Here is a 19,774-nt window from a genome sequence, read left to right as displayed (position 1 = left end):
TGACAATGGGGAGTTCTGGTTAGCATTGATCGTGTTGTAATATATGACACCTTCATTTACAATGTATGAATCGCATATTGGGTATTATTTACTCAGGATCATTGTTTTGCAGGATGCCAATGAAAGATTTCACCAAAAACTTTGAAAGCCTGGATATCTGCTGTTTCTGTCCTGATTTTCTGGATAGATCTCCTGGATGTCACTGGAAATCTAAAAAGCAAAGACAACCCAGGGCCACAAACACGTTAAGGCTTATTTGTGTGAATAACAACCATTAAATAAATGAATAAAATACAAAACTGATGTGCATTACATACATGATGGTACAATACAATTTTCAATCGTTTTAGGCACACATGATATAGAAGTATATGCAGTAGAAAATGTTTGGTATAGTTAATTTTATGAATTCGGTGATACCTGGGATTTTTCTGTTAGCTTCTGTCATCTAAAGTTCTTCTCCCATCAGATACATTGAAGAGACTGAGGAGAATGAAGACGATACCTAATGAGAGTGAACCTGTCACACAAAATTGCTTTTTGGAGAAATAAGTCAACATATGCCTCATCACCTTTTCTTTGTTTATTCATGCTCAGTTCAGAATGGGTATCAAGTGTACATGGTTTTCTTTTTTTCTTTCTCCCTTTTATGTAATCACTTTTGACATCACATAACTAAAGCTAATGTATTCTCTGATTAGTGCTTGATGTGTAGTTATATACTTTTCGGTAACACTTTATGGTTACACTTTATTTTAAGGTGTCATTGTTACAGTGTAATTATTTTAAGTACTGAGTGATAATAATTAACAACATGCACTATAGGATCAGGAAAGAGGTTTGGTTGAGGGTTAGTTGCATGTAATTAGGCATAATTTACTGTTATTACTATGGTAAGTACATGTAACATATGTAATATGGACACTGTAAAATAAAGTGTTACCCACTTTATTTTACAGTGTCCTTGTTACACGTTATGTAGTTATAGTACTTGTGAATGAATTTAATAAATTTAGTTAGCTTTCCTGGTAGCCTTAATAATAATTTTGTACTGTACAAGTGAGATAGTTCATACATTAAGTCAGTATACCTAGGCATTTAGGTATACTGGTATACCCCCCCCCCCCCCCCCCCCCCCATATCTCATTGTTTGGGGTTACCATGGCTTCTCAGAACGTCGGAGTATCGGCGAGCCAATTAGGGATGAGTTCCCTAATGAATATTCATGAGTCTTCCCCTACCACCCTGCAAAAAAAAACCAAAAAACAAACAAACAAAACAAATCGCGTCCTGCTGACACAGTCTGTTTCACATCAGATTCAGAGCAGCACAGCGAGCCCGAGAGAGAGAGACAGGTATGTGTTTACAGAGCTGCTCACAAGACTACAGAAATGAGACATATAAAGTGAACGGTGAAGTCAATATTAGTTAAGAGAGTGTTTTAATGCTTGGAAGTTATCATGCTAGTGTTTTGTTGACGTTAGTTTTTTGGATATTCAGAGTTTTAAGAACGAGCGGTGTATTTTTCCGTTTAGTGTCGTCACGTCAGTTCAATTTAAGAGTAGCCTATAAAGTGTTAGATTTTTTTGTATTAGTTAAACATTAGTTAATGCACTGTGAACTAACATGAACAAACAATGAACAGCTGTATTTTTATTAACTAACATTAATAAATACTGTAACTAATGTATTGCTCATTATTAGTTTATTTACTAATGTTAGTTAATGAACCTAAAGTTTTACCAAAAACCTGTAAAGTGTTACCAAAAGTTTTACAAAAGATGAATTTGTCAACACGAGTAATACTTAAACCGGCTAATTTAACTGTGGCCCAATTTCCATAATCTTTTAAACTACTTTTTGTTTTGTTTTACTCAGCACTCAATATTTCTGTCAGTATGCCAGGAATCATCATGTTGTGTGTTTCGTATTTTCAGTCGCTTCTGTTCAAAGAACAGCTGTCTCCCCATTGGTTTTAAACTTTATAGTTGTTCCACCTTGTGGAAACTTAACCCACTGTTCCTATTCATGGAGACATGTTATGGCAATGTGGTGTAATAAAAATAATAATAATTACAAAACAACATTGTGAAGGATGCAATGAATATGATGTTGAAATTGTCTGAGATATCTGATTGAATAGTTCAAGGTTGGCAATCAGCCAGGGGTTGGCTTTCCTCTTTATTTTAGGTGCAGGTGGGATGCAAATGGTATCGCAGGAAGAGCAAAAAAAAATTAGGGCTTGAGAAGTTCTGTAAATTTATTAATTTTCATGTATTTCTTTTTACTCTTTATATTTCTATTATTTGTTAAAAAACAATGCCAGTGAACTATGCCTTTGGCCTATGCCATGCCCATCGATGCGACGTGAATTTTAATAGTGGTGTTGCATCTGAGAGGAAAAACACATGAGTTTGCAAAAGAGATGCTTTGTCATGCGGCCAAAACTTTTGCTGCAATGCACTTTGGCGTAGACATCCGCTAATGTCTTGAATTTCAGACTAGTCTTGCTTTCAGAAATCCAATTTATTTGTTTTTTGGCAGAGGCTATTAGATGCGAACACAATGTTCTTTGCATTTAGTGTAAATAGTGTTATGAAGGAAGGAAGGAAGCATTTATATAGCACTTTTATTATGTGCTGTTGTACACCGAAAAGAGCTTTACAGTTATATCAGGGGTCTCACCAGTGTGCTGCCAAAGAGCTTTACAATCTGGATGATGCGACGGCAGCCACAGTACAATAGGGCCAGTGCGATCCCCACACACCAGCTATAGGCGGAGACAAGTATATTCCCTTTGTAAGGGCTCTTTCATTTAATTTGACCGTGTAAAGAACTGTAGCCATGTGCACCCATGTTGATACACAAGCATAATGCTAATAAACATTACTGATACTATTGTGCCTATACATAAATTAGGTGGTGCACACTGTACAAACTGTGTTTGTATTTGTTTGTCATGCAGCAAAAGGATTCTGTGTGAAAAATGCCTCCCCCAGATGGGTGCCACCACAACCCAAATGAAGATGATGTGAATTCTCCTACCAGTCCTTTGAACTTCCTGGATCAGAACTACCAGGAGCTTCACCAGAACTGTCTCACTGAAAACACACTATACAACGATGAGTTGTTCCCTCCAGACAACAGCTCCATTGGCACGTTTGATGATGAGCCGCCTGCGGTGGATATGTCCCAAGTTGTGTGGAAGCGGCCATCCGTATGTAAACCATACAGAATTCTCTCTAGAAATATTTGATACCTTCTGCCATAATGGCTTTCACAGCTTTGCTCGAAATTACAACAAATCTCTTAATTTTATGTGTCCGTGTCCTGGTATTGAAAGAACTGCATTTCATTTTCTCTTATCAGGAATTGGTGTCAGACCCTAATTTTATTGTAGATGACGTGTCCAGGTTTGACTATGCACAGGGGAGTGTATTAGGTAAGTTTGTGTTATTCACATACTGGTATCATATGCTATGTCTACTATACAATGTTTCCTGGGCCACTGTTGTTCTCCTCTCAATATCAACTCATCATAACAATTAAACCGGTATCATCCACAATTTGTCATTGCTGTTGTGTTTATGTGTGTTTCCCTGCCTGTCAGCTTGTTCCAGAGTACTATTATTAAAGTTTGAGTTTATATCTATTATAGGAGTCTTCAGTCTGTTCCTGAGGAAACCACAGTGTGACAATGATGTGAAACTTGCCTAATAATATACATCGTTATATGAAAATCATGTTTGACACAATTGGTACATATTTCTACAAAGGGACCGTCGCAAAAATAAAAATAATCTACAGACTTTCGTATGCTCACAAGAAACTGTTATGGTTCGTGCTATTTCCTTTGTCTGTCTCTGTCATTTTACTATGAAATTTACTGTGGTAGATTTTTCTTACGTACCTGGAACCTAATTACCTGGGTCGTCTCCAATCGACACCCAAGTGTCTACAGTTGACACTTCATAATTATATCTTTTTTATTTTGCTACAATCGACACCCAAGCGTCTACAGTCGACACTTAATCTTTATACACTAGCTCTGCGTCTACAGTCGACAACTGGCTTCGAGTTTGACGACGTCTTGTCCCTTTAAAGGGGTCATGAACTGGATTGTTTTATTATTTTATAATGTTGTCTGGGGTGCCCTTATAATGTTAGTATGATTTTTACATAAATTTTTTTCATAATTTATAAATAAAAGCCATTTTTCCAAGCCTGATTTCTGCCTCAGATTTGAACGCTCCGTTTTAAGGGGCGTGTCTGCTGTGAGACTGCAGTGCAAACGCCCACTGCTGTGATTGGCTGACATGCTTGCATATGAAATAGCTAGTATTACAGGAACTCTCTCGAAAACTTGTACTACGTTTTTACTAATACAGCTATCGAGATTAACACATCGTGAAAAGTATCGTTTAAAGCATTATATTTAAATCTATTCCATCACATGAAAGGTTGCAGCATGATGAGCACTGAGCAGATGACAGACAGTCTGTTGATCGCGTGAATAAAGATCTTATCATTGCAACGCAATTTTTGCACTCTCACAAATGCTTACACCAAATCACAATGCAAACACGATGTGAGTACACAGTAAGAGCTTCGTTGTGTAGTGTAACAGTGTCATTATGTCATCACGAGTTTGGTAAGTGTCCAGATAAGCTCTCGCGGCTCGCGCTGCAGTTTGATTGACAGCTTGGGCGAAAGGGATCGTTCTTTGATCGCTTTCTGTAGGCTATATAATTTAATAACAGTTTAAAAAAAGATTATTTTCATAATACTACGAGAAATTATGTGAAGTTGATCGTTTAGTCGCTGATGCATAAACAGTATTGAACGATTTTAAGAGAATCTGAACTTGAATAATTACACAGAAACCACAGATCGCAGATCAGGCATTAGAGTACACATGGTTACTTACATGTTGCTGGCAGATCCGTGTAGGGAAATTGTGATTGACTGATTTAATAAAGTTTAACCATGCTGGAATCCGAAGGAAGCTTATGCAGACTGTCTTCTTCCACAAACAGGCACTGCACAATATTTAGTAAACTGCATGTTTATTGCTTGGAAGTAGCTCGATCCGGTAGCAATTATCATGTCGTCCTATGTTATTTAGCATGTTTGGGCGAATCGGTGGGCGGGGCTAAAGAGGCCGTGTTGAAGTAGGCGTTGATCTTCTTTTGTGGAGGCGGTGTTTTATCCTCTTTGACGTCATTGTTCCCCACTTTGAAAAACGAGTCGTTTGCTGAGCCTGATGTCTATAAAAGCTTTTATTGGACTAACAAGGTAGTTTTCAGTTCTGAAACTTACAGGATATGATTATAGTATGATGATCTCTTATATGTCAAAAGCTCAAGGAAACTTTGATTTCTCAGTTCATCACCCCTTTAATCTTTATGTAGCACTGCGTCTACAGTCGACAACTGGCTTCGAGTTTGACGACGTCTTGTCCCTTTAATCTTTATGTAGCACTGCGTCTACAGTCGACAACTGGCTTCGAGTTTGACGGCGTCTTGTCCCTTTAATCTTTATGTAGCACTGCGTCTACAGTCGACAACTGGCTTCGAGTTCGACGACGTCTCGGCCCTTTAATCTTTATACTCTAGCACTGCGTCTACAGTCGACAACTGGCTTTGAGTTTCCTAACCCTAACTTGTTCCCCTAATTCACTTGCTGCGCAGCAATAATGACCGACAGACTTCAGACAATACCTTCGAATATGCTTTAATCACGGCCGGATGATCAGACAACTTTTAGAGAGAATCCCACCCGCAAAAGGAATACAACAGTTTTTATAGAATAGGAGCATGGCGAAAATGACATGATACATTACATAATTTCCCTACAATTTGATTGGTTCTTCATTGGCAAACCCTTTTGTTACTAGGTAGAAGCAAACTCTGTTTTCTTGATTACTTCATTGTTAATCACAAGTTTTCAAACCTAGACATCTGTCTAGTTTCATTTCCCCTATTTGTTTTTTATACACTCACACACTCAAGGTCACGAGTTTTAGACCAAAGGGTTTGGAAGCATTTAACATTCAAAAGCATATGAATGTTGTTCCTGCAAGAAAAATAAATGCTAGTTATGATTAATTAAAAAATCCTTCACAAAATATATCTTGTGAAATATGAAGTTTTAGTACATTTTACTGTACCAATATTTTTCAATTGGCCGTAAAAGTTTTAATGGCACACCATAACCACTGCCCTAACGAAACCCAAATGTTGATAACTTTTATGAACCATTAAACTTTTCATATGGGAAAAAAAATGCAGATATTTGACTATTTTTAATTACTTATTTATTTAGGAAACTGTTGGTTTTTGGCTTCAATTGGGGCTCTGACTTTTGAGAAGGATATCATGAAACAGGTCATGCCAGCTGAACAATCATTCACCAAGGATTATGCTGGGATATTTCACTTCAGGGTGACTACAATACCTGTTCAGTTTTTCATAATTTTTTTACATTATAATTTCTTGGGTCATATTTCCCCTTTTTGCATTTTGTTTCCATTTTATTTTTCACTGTTTGTAATATATCTTACAGTTTTGGCGATTTGGGAAATGGATTGATGTTGTTATTGATGACCAACTTCCAACTATTGATGACGAACTACTTTTTGTGTGTTCAAAAACGTCTAATGAATTTTGGCCAGCCTTACTGGAGAAAGCATATGCAAAGTGGGTATCATTCTGTCCTTTTCATTATCTTGCATGTCATTCTTCATTGATTTGCGTTGTTTAAAATGGTTTACATTATTGGTTTACTGTATGTTGAGTAGTGAATTCAAATAATCTGTCTTTACAGGGTGTGCGGGTCCTATGCTGACTTGAATGCTGGTTTCATATCTGAGGCCCTGATGGACTTCACTGGTGGGACGCATATGTATTATGACCTGAATACAGCTCCTGCTGATTTGTGGAAAATCATGGAATGTGCATTCACGTCAAAAACGCTTATAGGTTGCGGCTCTAATACAGTGGTAAGAAAGAAATCACCAAATCCTGGATCCAGTAATTCATCCAGTACTTCATAACAGTGTTGGGCAGTTTCGTCGCTACAAACTACACTTCTCAGTAGTGTGGTGGTAGTTTTCTGAATCAAATAGCTTTTCAGTAGCGAAGCTCTTTTTTTTTTTTATCAAGTAGTGCGGTAGCGTCCACACAAGCTACATTTTCCCAAGCATTTCTAAAGCTCAAGCTCAAATCAGAAATACAACTGCTAAGCATCACTGATGCTGGATCAGTAAGTGACGGTGATGTCTTCTTCTTTGTGTGTTTTACGGCGGTTGGCAACCATAGGGCCATATGATTTCATTCCCGCAATGCGAAAAACACGGGCGGAATCCAGGCATAAAAACAGAATTTACTTTATAACGTGGAATTTCACGGAATTTGTCAGATACTGGATGAAAAGTAGGTCAGTTAACTTAAATAAAATCGCGATATAGACTAATGTCAGTGAATATTAAACTGCATAAAGACTATTTAAATAGGAATCAACCATGCGTGTTCTGCGTGTCTCTGTGAATGAATGGCGCAGACGCGCAGTTTCATTTACCACACACACACACACAGAGGCACGCATGATGCTCGCGATGTTTTCAGCCATGAGGACATGAATGCATGAACTTCATCTACACAGCTGCTCTGAGAGTCAATTCAGCAGCATTTTACCACTTCATTTAAGAAAAACTATCATCATATCATAAAAACACAGAGACTCAAATAAGGTCTACACAGCAACCTGTCAAAATAGAAGGTTGGTTTAACCTTTGAAGAAAGTTTTGCCTATAGGTCCCATATTGTCAAAAATGAAATTTCCTGGCTTTTTTCATGATAACAGAGGTCTAGGGGCTATGTAACTACCATATAAGTTTCAAAAGAGTCAATTCACAGACAAATACACACAGCCTGCATAAAGTAGCTGTGCCTTTTCACACCCGTTGTGACTTCCGTAAAAATATGATGTCAGAACTACTCAGTCACCGCCTTCAGTCCCACCCCGAGCACTGCCCACCATCCCTCCATCCTTCTGCTCAACCCCCAGACAACATCGTTGCTGAGCAACAACAACACGGAAACATGTCGAGAAAATGCTGTTCAGACGATGGATGTAGAGACCTGCACTTCCGTGGGACCCAACGCAGAGTCTGGGCGCGGGCGGTAAGGTAACGTTACTCTTGTGTGTGCGGGTTGCGGAAGAATAAAACGATTTGCGGGACTCCTGCAAAATAGAAGTATCTAAAAATAAACATCTAAAAACAAATAAATTGTTATTCATATGTTGCACAAAAGCAAAAAGAATAATTCAAACTAAATAAAAACGTTTTACAGGCCAGAACGAGTTTCTATTTATAACATGTTTGCAGCGTTGAGCAATGTAGTCAATCAGACATATGTGTTGATTTGTTGAACGCAATGGCCAATGAGATGCATTTAAGGTATAATCCACTCACCGCTCAAAACTGAGTTTTTTTGTTCTGTGTTGCATGCTGGCAAATGTTGACATTATGAAAGATTTATTGTGCAGTCAGCTTCATTGATAATAACGGAGCTTTGTGTGATCGCGATGAACTGAGATGTCAGCTTTTAAGGAATTATTAAGGGAGCGCACTTTGCGCTATTTCTGTCATGCCAAACCATGCACGCAGTAGCCTATGCTTGCTTTTATGTTAAATTAACAGTGGTTTGTGAATGTTTATGCTTTAATAACAAATAATTTATCACCATCATTACAGGTGTTTTATTTACCTTACTTGTGAGCATCACCAAGCCACAGCAGGCTACAGCATACATGACCCTAGTTACCTGTGGTTGGCCTGGCCGTGCGTCACTCAGAAAACAACAGGCCAATCAGAAGAGAGGCTCATGAATGTTAATTAGACAGGCCAAAATTGACCTGTTCTTGGCAGAGCTCCCGAGAAAGGAGTTGTAAAAATACATTGAGATGGTTTTTGGTACTTATACCACAAATATATATTCTTAAGGACATCAAAACCTAAAATAAAACTAGAAAGGTGTACAATATGGGACCTTTAAATCTTAGCTCACTACATTTTCCAAGTAGCTTGCCCAACACTGCTTCGTTATTTTGTTAACAACTATTGTTTGCACATATAATATATTTGTTAGGTCTTTCCAAGCAGTGTCATAAATTCAATAAAAATGATCATAGTGTTAAAAACATACATGTTGCATATAACATCAAAAAGAGCATAATTGGGTCTGACAAACTTAAAACAAATAAAATGGAGAGCAGTAAATAAAACAGAGCCATAGCCTTGTGTGCAGTGCTCTAACATGTAATGCAACAGGCGACTTGAGTTTGAGTCCTCTCTCCAGTCCTGTTGCTTCCTGTCCTGCCTAATAAAGGCAAAAGCAGGCTGCATTTGAGCATTGTTGTGACTTATCACATATAAATAAAATTAACTAATATGTGCAAAAGTCCAGGTAAAACCAGAGGGTTCACATACGTTTCCCTGCAACCGATTAATTAAACTCATTATATAATAGTAATAAAAAAAACAATATGGGTGGATCATTGAGTATACAGTATGAGTTTTGATTTTAAAACTGCTTATAGAATTGTTTTCAAGTAACTTCATAGAATTAATATAAAACAGTTCATTAATTAATTATATACTGTACGTGATCAGCTATGTACTATTATGTAATGTTTTTGTGTGTGTGTGTTTGTGTAACAATAGACAACACCTAAAGAAAACGAGATGCTTTGTGGAATAGTTGCGGAACATGCTTACACTGTGACAGGAGTTTTTGAGGTGAGACTGCACAAGCATCTGGCCATTTCAGAGTTTTGATAAGGGAATATTTCCCACTGGAATTGAGATTCAGAAACATTTTTTAACATTATACGTATATATATATATATATATATATATATATATATATATATATACATATATATATATATATATATTTACAGGATTAACTAAAACAGATTAACAGACTGACAAAATATATATCAGGCTTCACAACAAAAGTAAAAATAAAAATTACAAAGAGAAATTACAAAAAAAAAAAAAGAAAAAAATGTTTATAATGTTGTATAGTTGGAAAACATGACTGTGGCAACATTTCACCAAAAAGATATTTTGTTGCTTGCACGTTTCGCAATGCTTTTTAAAGTAAAATGTACAGTGTCGCTAAAAGCATGTTCATTTTTATCTGAATCAGGCTTTTTATTTTGCGGGTTATTGTATGTATTGCAGCAGTCTGGAAAATAAATGTCCAGGTAAGGGGTGCTAAAAAGTTAATACTCTTATCACGTTTGAAAATAATGTACCTAAACCCTATCCTACACCAAACGATAACAAATGTAAACATAAAATAAAAATTATTTTGTTGAAGCAATCATGCCATTTCAGTTTGCTTTACAATTCTTTGAGCTTTGTATGCTTGAACTGTGTGAAAATGAATCAAAGTTTTTGTTGTTTTACTGGCACTAGTGTTTATTGTAGCTATCTTTCTCCAATTTTAATTAATTTCATGCTCTTTTACTTTAATAAATCCTTTTAAACTGACATTGATTCCTGGCTTTGTACAACAGGTAACGAGTGATGAAAATCCAGTTCATCTGGTGAGATTGTTAAACCCATGGGGCGAAGAAGAGTGGCGAGGAGACTGGAGTGATGGGTAAGAGCTGTAACAAGCATTACAGTAACAGCTTCAATTAGTTCACAAACTTGGCAGAAAGCTGTACTTTGCTTCTACATGTCATCACTTGGGCATATCAAGTTCTTTTCTTTGTATTTGCTTCATGATATCACATAGCACCCATGTTTGGTTATACATTTTACAGATCACCTTTGTGGGACACAGTTTGTGAAGAGGTCCGCAAAATTTGCCATGAAGTCTTAAATAATGGGGAGTTCTGGTGAGCATGACCATGTTGGGGGCACCCACCGTCACACTTTTTGGAAGACGAAATGGGTTTGAGAAGAGTTATTGCCCATTAACTTATATGGTCCAGGACCCCTGTCAGCTGTCCCTCAATTCAAAAACTGCAAATGACTTCTTCATATATGTAATGCATCGCTTTTTGGCCGATTAACTTAGAAATACTTTTTTTTTATGGCAGGATGTCAATGGAAGACTTCACCACAATTTTTGAAAGCATAGATATTTGTTGTAGCTGTCCTGATTTTCTGGATGGTTCCTCTGAATGTCACTGGACCTCAAAACGGCATTTTGGCAGATGGAATGCTGGGACTACTGCAGGTGGTGACATAATTAAGACAGGTATTATTATTCTCAATATGTAAATATGCCATCTTATTAGGTATACCTGTGCAACTGCTTGTTCAACGCAAATATCTAATCAGCCAAACACATGGCAAGAAATCAATGCATTTAGGCATGTAGAAATGGTCAAGATGATCTGCTAAGCATCAGAATGGGGAAGAAAGGTGATTTCAGTGAGTCTGAACGTGGCATGGTTGTTGGTGCCAGACTGGCTGGTCTGAGTATTTCTACTGGGATTTTCACGCACAAAAGTTTATAGAGAATGATCTGAAAAAGAGAAAATATCCGGGAGATTTGCATCATGGATTTGCTTCTTTTAATGTGTTATAGAGACCTTCTGGACAAACCCTCAGTTTCGGGTGACAATTGATGAGCTTAATGAGGAATGTGCTAGTGGGCAGCGCCCTGAAAACACACTGGTGTCCCTCATGCAGAACCAAGAGAAGAGAAACAGGAATAGCCAAAATAATTATGATATTGGCTTCTATGTCTTTGAGGTCAGTATTGGAAGATGCAGCTATGCATATTTATGTATGTAATTTGTGCATTTACCAGATGATTTTGTAAGTGACAGTGTGAGCAATTTGTCACAGAGCCATCAATATTCATAGTGCACATTCTGCACAATTCCTGGTTTATTAGAACGCTAAACTAAGAAACAAGCTATCAGAGGTGAAATGCAAAGAAAAAGCAGATTTTGTGTGTACCTTGGTTTAAGATTGTGGAGTGCTTGTGGAATAAATGTGCCTTCAGCTGCTTTTCGAAAGTTGTAATGATCTCTGCACTGTCAATGACATGTAGTGGTTTATGTATTATCTGCAATATCCCTGTCATGATCGCTGTTTTACCTTTTTTCCCCATTTTACTTTTACAGATACCATTAGAGGCAAGTGAAAAAAATAATACAAATATTATACTCATATTGTCCTTTTATGAAGAGATTCAGTCCTTTTTTTAACCAGACACATTTTATTATTCTCTTTTAGATGAGAAGTCAGAGTGGGAGGTTTTCATCTGAGTTCTTCATTGAGAGAGAGCCTGTGGCACAGAGTGATGGTTTAGTGTGGCTCAGAGAGGTTATGAAATTCTTCAGACTGGAGCCAGGAGAGTACCTGATTGTACCGTGCACGGAGAATCCTGGTGAAACCGCATCCTTCGTCTTGTCTATTTTCTCAAAGAATGAGACACACTTTGAGTAAGTTATGAGAAAGAAACCTGAAAAAAGCCTGAATAAATTACAGCTCTATGATCTAAAGTTCTTCTCTTTTCAACAGACATATTCAGGAGACTTCAGAGTAGAATGGAGACATGTCTTGATGAGGGTGAGGTAAACCCTTTGTTGTCTGCTGTCTTTATGCTTATTTTCCTTTCAATTGTTAATTCAAGAAAAAAAAAGTAGAATTGTATTAGTTTTTATGAATTATTCCAACCAAGAAATTGTTTTACCTTTATTTGACACACTGTTTTTCAATTTTAAAGTAAGTGTCATCTGTTGGGTGGATGATATACAACAGTAGTTGTTGCTGGTTTTATTTTTTTATTTGCCTGTATTAATGATTGATCAGTTATGTTAGCATACAATATTAGATGCCATAAGGGGAAAGAAGAAAGACATGTTTCATTTATAACAAATGATTGTAATCCTGTCAAAATAAGACTTGAATGGGAAAGCTGTAAAAACAGATGAATGAAAGTGTGGCTTGATATCTGTCTCGTGTTCTTTTCCCGTCACTCCTTCGTTTCTATGGTTACTATCATTATGAGTTCATTTGTCCCAGCTGTGTATGATTAATTATCTCATTTCTGTTTGCTATTTAAGATGCACCCTTTCTTTCAGTCTTTGTCCAATTGCTGTTGCGTTTATCTGTTTTCTCTGCCTGTCAGCTTGTTCCAGAGTACTATTATTAAAGTTTGAGTTTGCATCTATAGTCTTCAGTCGGTTCCTGAGGAAACCGAAGTGTGACAATATCAACAAGTACATGTAATAATTCTTATTCATATTAATGTATACTGCTGCATAAGGGGCTAATATGGAATGTATAAATGCATGAAAAAGCTCCCATATATTTATTCAATATTGTTCTTCAAAGAAACAGGATCTATGCAATAAAAATCAGTAAATCTTCAGAAATTAATTGCCAGCTTCTTTCTGAAAATGGTGATAGAATTTATAATTTAATGAAACCAAATAAGTAAAAAATATAAATCTGACATCCAGGTTTCTTAGAGTGATGGTAACTAAGAAGACCCCACCCCTAAAACAGAATGTGCTACTGAGATTCTGGTGACATCCAGCCGGGAGTAACGCACAAAGGTATGAGGAGAAGCCCAGCAGGCAGCAGAGCAGATGTCCTGCAGTGACACTCTCCTAAACAAAGCCCAAGAGGCGGCTAAGCCCCTCTTGGAATGAGCTCTGATGTCCCCTGGGGGCTGCACTCCCTTTGATTCATATGCCAAAGCTATAGCATCCACAAGCCAATGTGAGAGGCGTTGCTTAGATATGGGACTCCCTCTGTGAGGAGCGCCCATGAAATAACGAGCTGGTCGCTCTTCCGTAAAGCACTGGTCCTGGCCATATATGTCTGTAAGGCACGAACAGGACACAGAACATTCAGCTTCTGATCCTCCGTGGAGGAAAAAGGTGGAGGGTGAAAAGCAGACAGCTCTAACACCTCCGATGTGAACGCAGGGAAGCATTTAGGCATGAAAGCCGGATTAGGCTTAAGGGAAACCTTATCTCCACTAAGAGAGAATTTAGTGCACAAGGAATGAACCGTGAGTGCATGTAGCCCACTGACACGTTTAGCTGACGCCAAGGCCAAGAGCAAAGCCGTCTTGAAAGACAGCAGCTTTTGGGAAATACTTCCCAGTGGCTCAAAAGGATATTGAAACTGAGTCTCCAGCACCATGGAGATGTCCCATTCAAGAACAGTTCTCCTGATGACTGACAAAGAGCGACAGGCACCCTTCATAAATCTGCGGATTAGAGGGTGCTGCCTGACTGTTGAGCCCTCAAAGCCAGAAATCGCAGCCAGGCAGACCTTAATTGTGGAAAAAGACCTCCCTTTTTCCATGAGGTTTTGAAAGAAACACAAAATATCAGGAACTGAGCACTGATATGATGTGAGACCACGCCCATCGCACCACCATTCAAACACTTGCCACTTACAACCATATAAAAGAAATGGTCCTGGCATTCTGTATAGTAGCAATCACACGCGGCGAAAGCCCCAGATCGCTTAGGTTCGTCCTCTCACTGGCCAGGCCCAGAGAGCCACCCTGTCCAGGTGTGGGTGATAAATCTCCCTGTTCACTTGGGATAATAGGTCTGTACGGAGGGGGAGGAACCACGGCTGGCCATATAACAGAGGGATTATCTCTGCCAGCCATGGTGCTTTGGGCCACCCATGGGTGCTATCAGAATGAGAGACAGGTCCTGCTCTTCCTTTAGCGTCCACATCCTTTAGCCAGGAGAACATAAGACAATGGTAGTTTTCGTGTGAGGCGAATAGATCTAGAGTTGCCTGTCCGAATCTCATCCATATCATGTTCACTATATGAGGGTGGAGACGCCAATCTCCGTAGAGTGGGTTCCCCCTCGATAGAAGGTCCTGTCTGACAAGCTGAGCCATATTGCATTAATTATCGCAGGCGATACGTCTGTGATAATGAAGGGGAAATTGCCTCGGTTGTCAGTGAACTACGGCTCTGTGTAGTAAATGCCGCTCCATCTGAAGGCAGGTGATGGCGATTTACTACTAATCAAGGAACCGGCTTTACTGACGAGTTGCGCATAACAATGTCATCCTATATATCGCCCAGCCCTACTGTCGTCACAACTTTCCGCATTATAACCGTCCCCAGAGGGGTTTCCAATGCGTAAAAGTTCACGCTCTTCCAGTGGTGCAAAGCTGCCAAGCAGGCACGCGTCACTGTTACAGAACGGCAAAGATCGCGTATTGGGCTGAAATGTAGTGACAAAACCCATTTCATGAACGCTCTCATTCTCAGTAGTCCCAGGGGACAAAATCTGGACGAAGCCATAAGACCCTGCAGTCTGAGACATGTGCGATACTGCACTTTCGCTTCCTCTCTGAACTGCGACAGACAGTTCATTATAGAGACAACGTGCTCTTGAGAGAGACGCGCTCGCATGGAGACTGAGTTCAGCTCCAAGCCCAGAAAAATCACAATCTGACTTGGTGTGAGGTTGCTTTTGTTCACATTCACCCTGAACCCGAGAGATGTGATGTGTGTGAGCACACGGCAGGTGTCCTGCCACACTCTCTCCTTCGATTCTGCTATGATAAGCCAATCGTCTATGTATGACAAAAAGTCAGAGGGCTTAATGAGGACTTTGCATTCGTAACATGTGCCTTGATAGGCGAAACATAGCGGATAAATGCTTATGTGGAAAAAAGCATCTTTCAGATCAACTGATGTGACAGTCATTCCGTTTTATGGAGCGGGCGAGCGAGCCATGGGTTAACATTCTGAAATTGTTTTTTCCTCAAATGTTTGTTTAACACTCGGAGATCCAAAATAGGGTGGAGAGATCCGTCCTTCTTTGGAACCAGGAAATACAGGGAATAAAATCCCTGATTTATCAGATTGGGGGGAACCACTTTAATTGCTCCCTTGTTTAGAAGGGAAGAGATTTCCTCTTTCAGAATGTGAGCGGCGCTCTCCTCCGTGTGTGAAGAGAGAATGCCGTTGAAATGCTGTTTTTTTTTTCTTCACAAACTGCCGTCTGTAGCCCTGCATTATTGTACGCATCACCCACTCGGGAGCCGAAACAGTTCGCCAAACAGTTCGTAACTCGCAAGTGTTCCCACCCTCCCATTTGTGACATAATGGCGCCCTCTAGTGGATGAACTAGGGACGGCATGCAGGAGTTTAGAGAGATGCACTCTCTCTCTGCAGAGACAAATTCATTTGATTTGTTTGTTTTGATGTGTTTGTTGTGTTACGTGTGTGTTTTGTGTTGGGGAACACAGGGGCAGAAGCCTTTATTAAAGGGATACTTCAGGATTTAGCATTAAGCTTTGTATTAGTAGAAAACCTGTAGTATTTTCGAATTACCATGCTTTCCACCCTCATATCCCCCTGAGACAAGAGATTTATGTATTTTTTGTCTGGAAAAAATCCTCAGATGACGATTTTTGCGTCATCTGAGGATTTTCTGGCCAGAGGCTAAAGACTACAGCCAGTAGATGGCGTTGTTCCGCATGTTTTCAGCCCACCCATAGGAGGTGGGATTTCACTCACAGAATGTACACAGTGTCAGCCGTCTTTCTTTGGAAGCTAAGCTAGCAGGCTCTTGTTCTGTGGAGAAAGCTGAATAGTAGGAGAAAGCTGAGTAAGTAGGGGTTATTCCATCCTCCTTTTCCCGGACTTGTCCGGCGGGCGAGAGCGTTCAAAATGTACGGGATTCAGCTAATTGCGTTCTGCGGTCGCCATGTTTACATGCACATGCACCTTTTGTTTCAATCTAACTGAATTCATTCCGATTGGTGAATCTGAATGTAGTGTTTACATTAACGCTAAACAAGTGATCGGCTGATGTGCGTTTTACCATTGCTAAGAAAATTCCCGCTCCTCCGTGAGCGATGCGAGACCGGCGCGTCACAGTAATGACGCCACCGGCCTCGCGCCGTTCTCCCGCGGCCGTCAGCCTCATCCTGCTCGCCACAGTAAACATGATGAATGGCGACTGTAGAACGCAAAAGCCGAATCCCGGACATTTTGGCCGATCTCTAAATCACTGGCAAACTCATCACGTAGGCTAGCCTTGTTGTTTTCAACTACGCACTCTTACCGGTAGGCGTGGCCTCCTAAGGCAGCGAAGCAAGTGCATTCTGGGAGTTGTTGTCTTTCATCCACATGAGCCAAAAATACATTTTCTGGCTTTTCTCAGTCTAGAAAGCTCCAAATTCAAAAATTTCTTCACATTTCTTCTACTTAAAGCTACACTGTGTGATTTTTACCCCCATCTAGCGGTGAAATTATATATGACTACCCAGTGAATATTTGTTTCTGTTCCTCTCAATTCCGAGGGCGTTTTAACTCCTACGGTGGCCGTATTATTCCAAGATTAACATGGCTTCCAGTTATCACTTCGTCCATGACAATAATAAACAATACGTCTAAAATGAATAAAACTACAGGACAGATGTCAGGAGGTAAACGTCACCCTTGGAATCGGCTATCCCAGCATAATCAGATTAGGCTAACGTTACAATGTGTACAAAGTAAAAGCAATTAAAAATAACTAAAATTTACAGTGTCCTTTTTTATATATAGCTTAAAAAATTGCGCCTTTAAAACTATTCATCACCTGTGATCCGTCGCAGCACAGATTTATGTTACAAGGTAAACAATACTTTTTCCCCATTGACGCGAGGATGAAGTTATTCTAGAGGTCGTTCTGGCGTTATGCACAACCATGCTATGGTTAGACAAGCAACTATAAAAACTTTGAATTTACACAAATGAATTACAACAGGCTGAATTACCTGTCGAGAAGAAAGCAGGCAACCTCGGCGTCCGTTTTAAAATCTTTTCTCCTCGTGAGCTGTTTCCATCTGGGAAAAGTTACTCCAATATTGACTATGGTCTTGCTGATTTGTCTGTTGCGTTGACGTTTTTTTTAATTTTCTCTTTCAAATGTGAGTACGCACACACACACACACACACACACACACACACACACACACTATCTTTCAAATCTGCCGGCACTCGCGAGCTCGCGAGTAATCTCCCCCTCGCATTCGTCACGGTGTCACTGAGTGAAAAACGCAAAAGGCGAAGCTTGAATTTACAGGTATGTCCCTCTTTGGCTAATGTAGTTTCAAGATGGAGGGGCAACATGGCGACTGGCATTCGAACCCCACACCCGTATGTACTTTCAATGGCAGATTATAAACTTAAGAGAATACTTTATTACTTGAAATAAGTAAATATACATTAATGAGCACATATATTTTTGAAAGAACTAAGTGTTTTTTGCTAAGAATCAACTAAAAAAGTTACACAGTGTAGCTTTAAATGACCTATTTTAAATACACATTCATCTTCCCAGAGGTGAAGTATCCCTTTAAGTGGGTGAGGGGAACAAAGGCCCAATCACAATTCTCTGTCCTACCTTTGGGTAAGGGGAAGGGGTAAGACAGAAAATTGGGATTGGGCCAAAGTGTGTGCGGTGTGGTAACACTGCTTATGCACTTTTTTTCACAACGGACCTCCTGAACGTGGGGGAGAACACACAACATCCACTGAACACATGGGCTGGGCAGCCTTTGGAGGGAGATGGCCAACCCCTCCATGAGAGACCCTCCGTCTTTTGGACAAGGGGCTCTGGGGCAGCAGGAGGGCTAGGCAAACGCACAGGGGAGCATCTGGCATGGGGCCGCCTTCCTGGGTAGGCATAACTTGAAGGCCTCATCCTCCTTCTTGTCGTCGCATTGTTGCTGCATCAATGTGATGGCGGGGCCAAAGAGAGCCCAGCTGGGCTCTACCGGAGTTGTTTCCTCGGGCCGGGAGAGGGTCCCAGCAGTTTCCCATCGTAAATGTCCCTTTCCTGGTCGGTGGCGCTCTGTGGAGCCGGCCACTCAATGTTGAGGCGAGCGACTGCACACTCACACACGTTCAGGAGGATGGACTGGGGTAAGGCCGCGGGGGTGTTAGCCTGGGGGAACACCAGAGGGCGGGATGGCCTCCTCGCCTTCTGAGACCCCGAGAAGGCCCGCGTCGTCCTCGTTGCCGGAGCCAGCCGGTTCATCGACGAACGGGAGGTTTCCCGCGAAGATGTCATCTTCGGAGAATGCAGGATTGGGCTGGTCAGCCCAGTTGAGGGACGTTGCGCCCCGGGAAGCCCCCGGTATTGCATCGTCATCACGCATATTGCATCGTGTCCCCCATCCGAGTCAGAAAGGCCAAGCTCGACGCATTGTGTCACAGCAACTTTCAGACGGCGCTGCAGGAGTTAAGGCAATGTAATAAGGCAATATAAGGCAGCATAAGGCAATGGCTGCAATTCTCCGGGTTCTCCAAAGCCTCTTCTGCGTGCTTGAGGCCCAAGCAGACCACGCAGAATGGGTGAAGGTCTTTTGCGGCTATCAACGCACCACATACCGACACATAAGCGACATACCGCATAAAAACTGAGAGAAATCCGTGGCGGGCCGCCGTGGAAAAGGGAAGCAGGTGAAAAAATAAGGCTCAGGATGCAAACAAAGCTAAACTGGCTGAATAAAAAGAATGTCACGTCCGATGGAGGCTGATCTAGCGATATGTCCTCCTGAATACACGCAAGTGAGCAGTGTAAATCCAACCACACTGTGTACGTGCAGAGATCGCGAGAAGCGAATGTCAACTGGAGAACTGCAGCACTTGCAGGCGTTATATGCCCTCAGGTAAGGGGGTGGGGCCTTACCTGGCATTGGCTGCGCGCTTCTGTCTTGCCAGACTTGGTGCAATTGGATGCTTCT

The 19,774-nt window shown here is 40.4% G+C and overlaps 1 protein-coding gene across 1 annotated transcript; it reads left to right on the top strand.

The window, feature by feature from the left end:
* Positions 1-1,326: 1,326 nt before the first annotated feature.
* On the top strand, positions 1,327-12,484 carry LOC307148192 (calpain-1 catalytic subunit; the record flags this gene model as incomplete). The annotated part of the gene is made up of 12 exons (XM_079853547.1): positions 1,327-1,355; positions 2,966-3,217; positions 3,370-3,442; positions 6,325-6,443; positions 6,565-6,698; positions 6,826-7,000; positions 9,728-9,802; positions 10,591-10,676; positions 10,843-10,917; positions 11,122-11,282; positions 11,616-11,782; positions 12,272-12,484. Exons 2-12 carry the CDS (start codon positions 2,987-2,989, stop codon positions 12,482-12,484), a joined length of 1,509 nt encoding a protein of 502 aa, XP_079709673.1. The 5' UTR covers positions 1,327-1,355; positions 2,966-2,986.
* Positions 12,485-19,774: the final 7,290 nt, after the last annotated feature.

Source organism: Squalius cephalus (assembly GCF_949319135.1).
Source record: "Squalius cephalus genome assembly, chromosome: 20".
Lineage (NCBI taxonomy): Eukaryota > Metazoa > Chordata > Actinopteri > Cypriniformes > Leuciscidae > Squalius > Squalius cephalus.
This window is presented reverse-complemented; position numbering and strand designations above follow the sequence as displayed.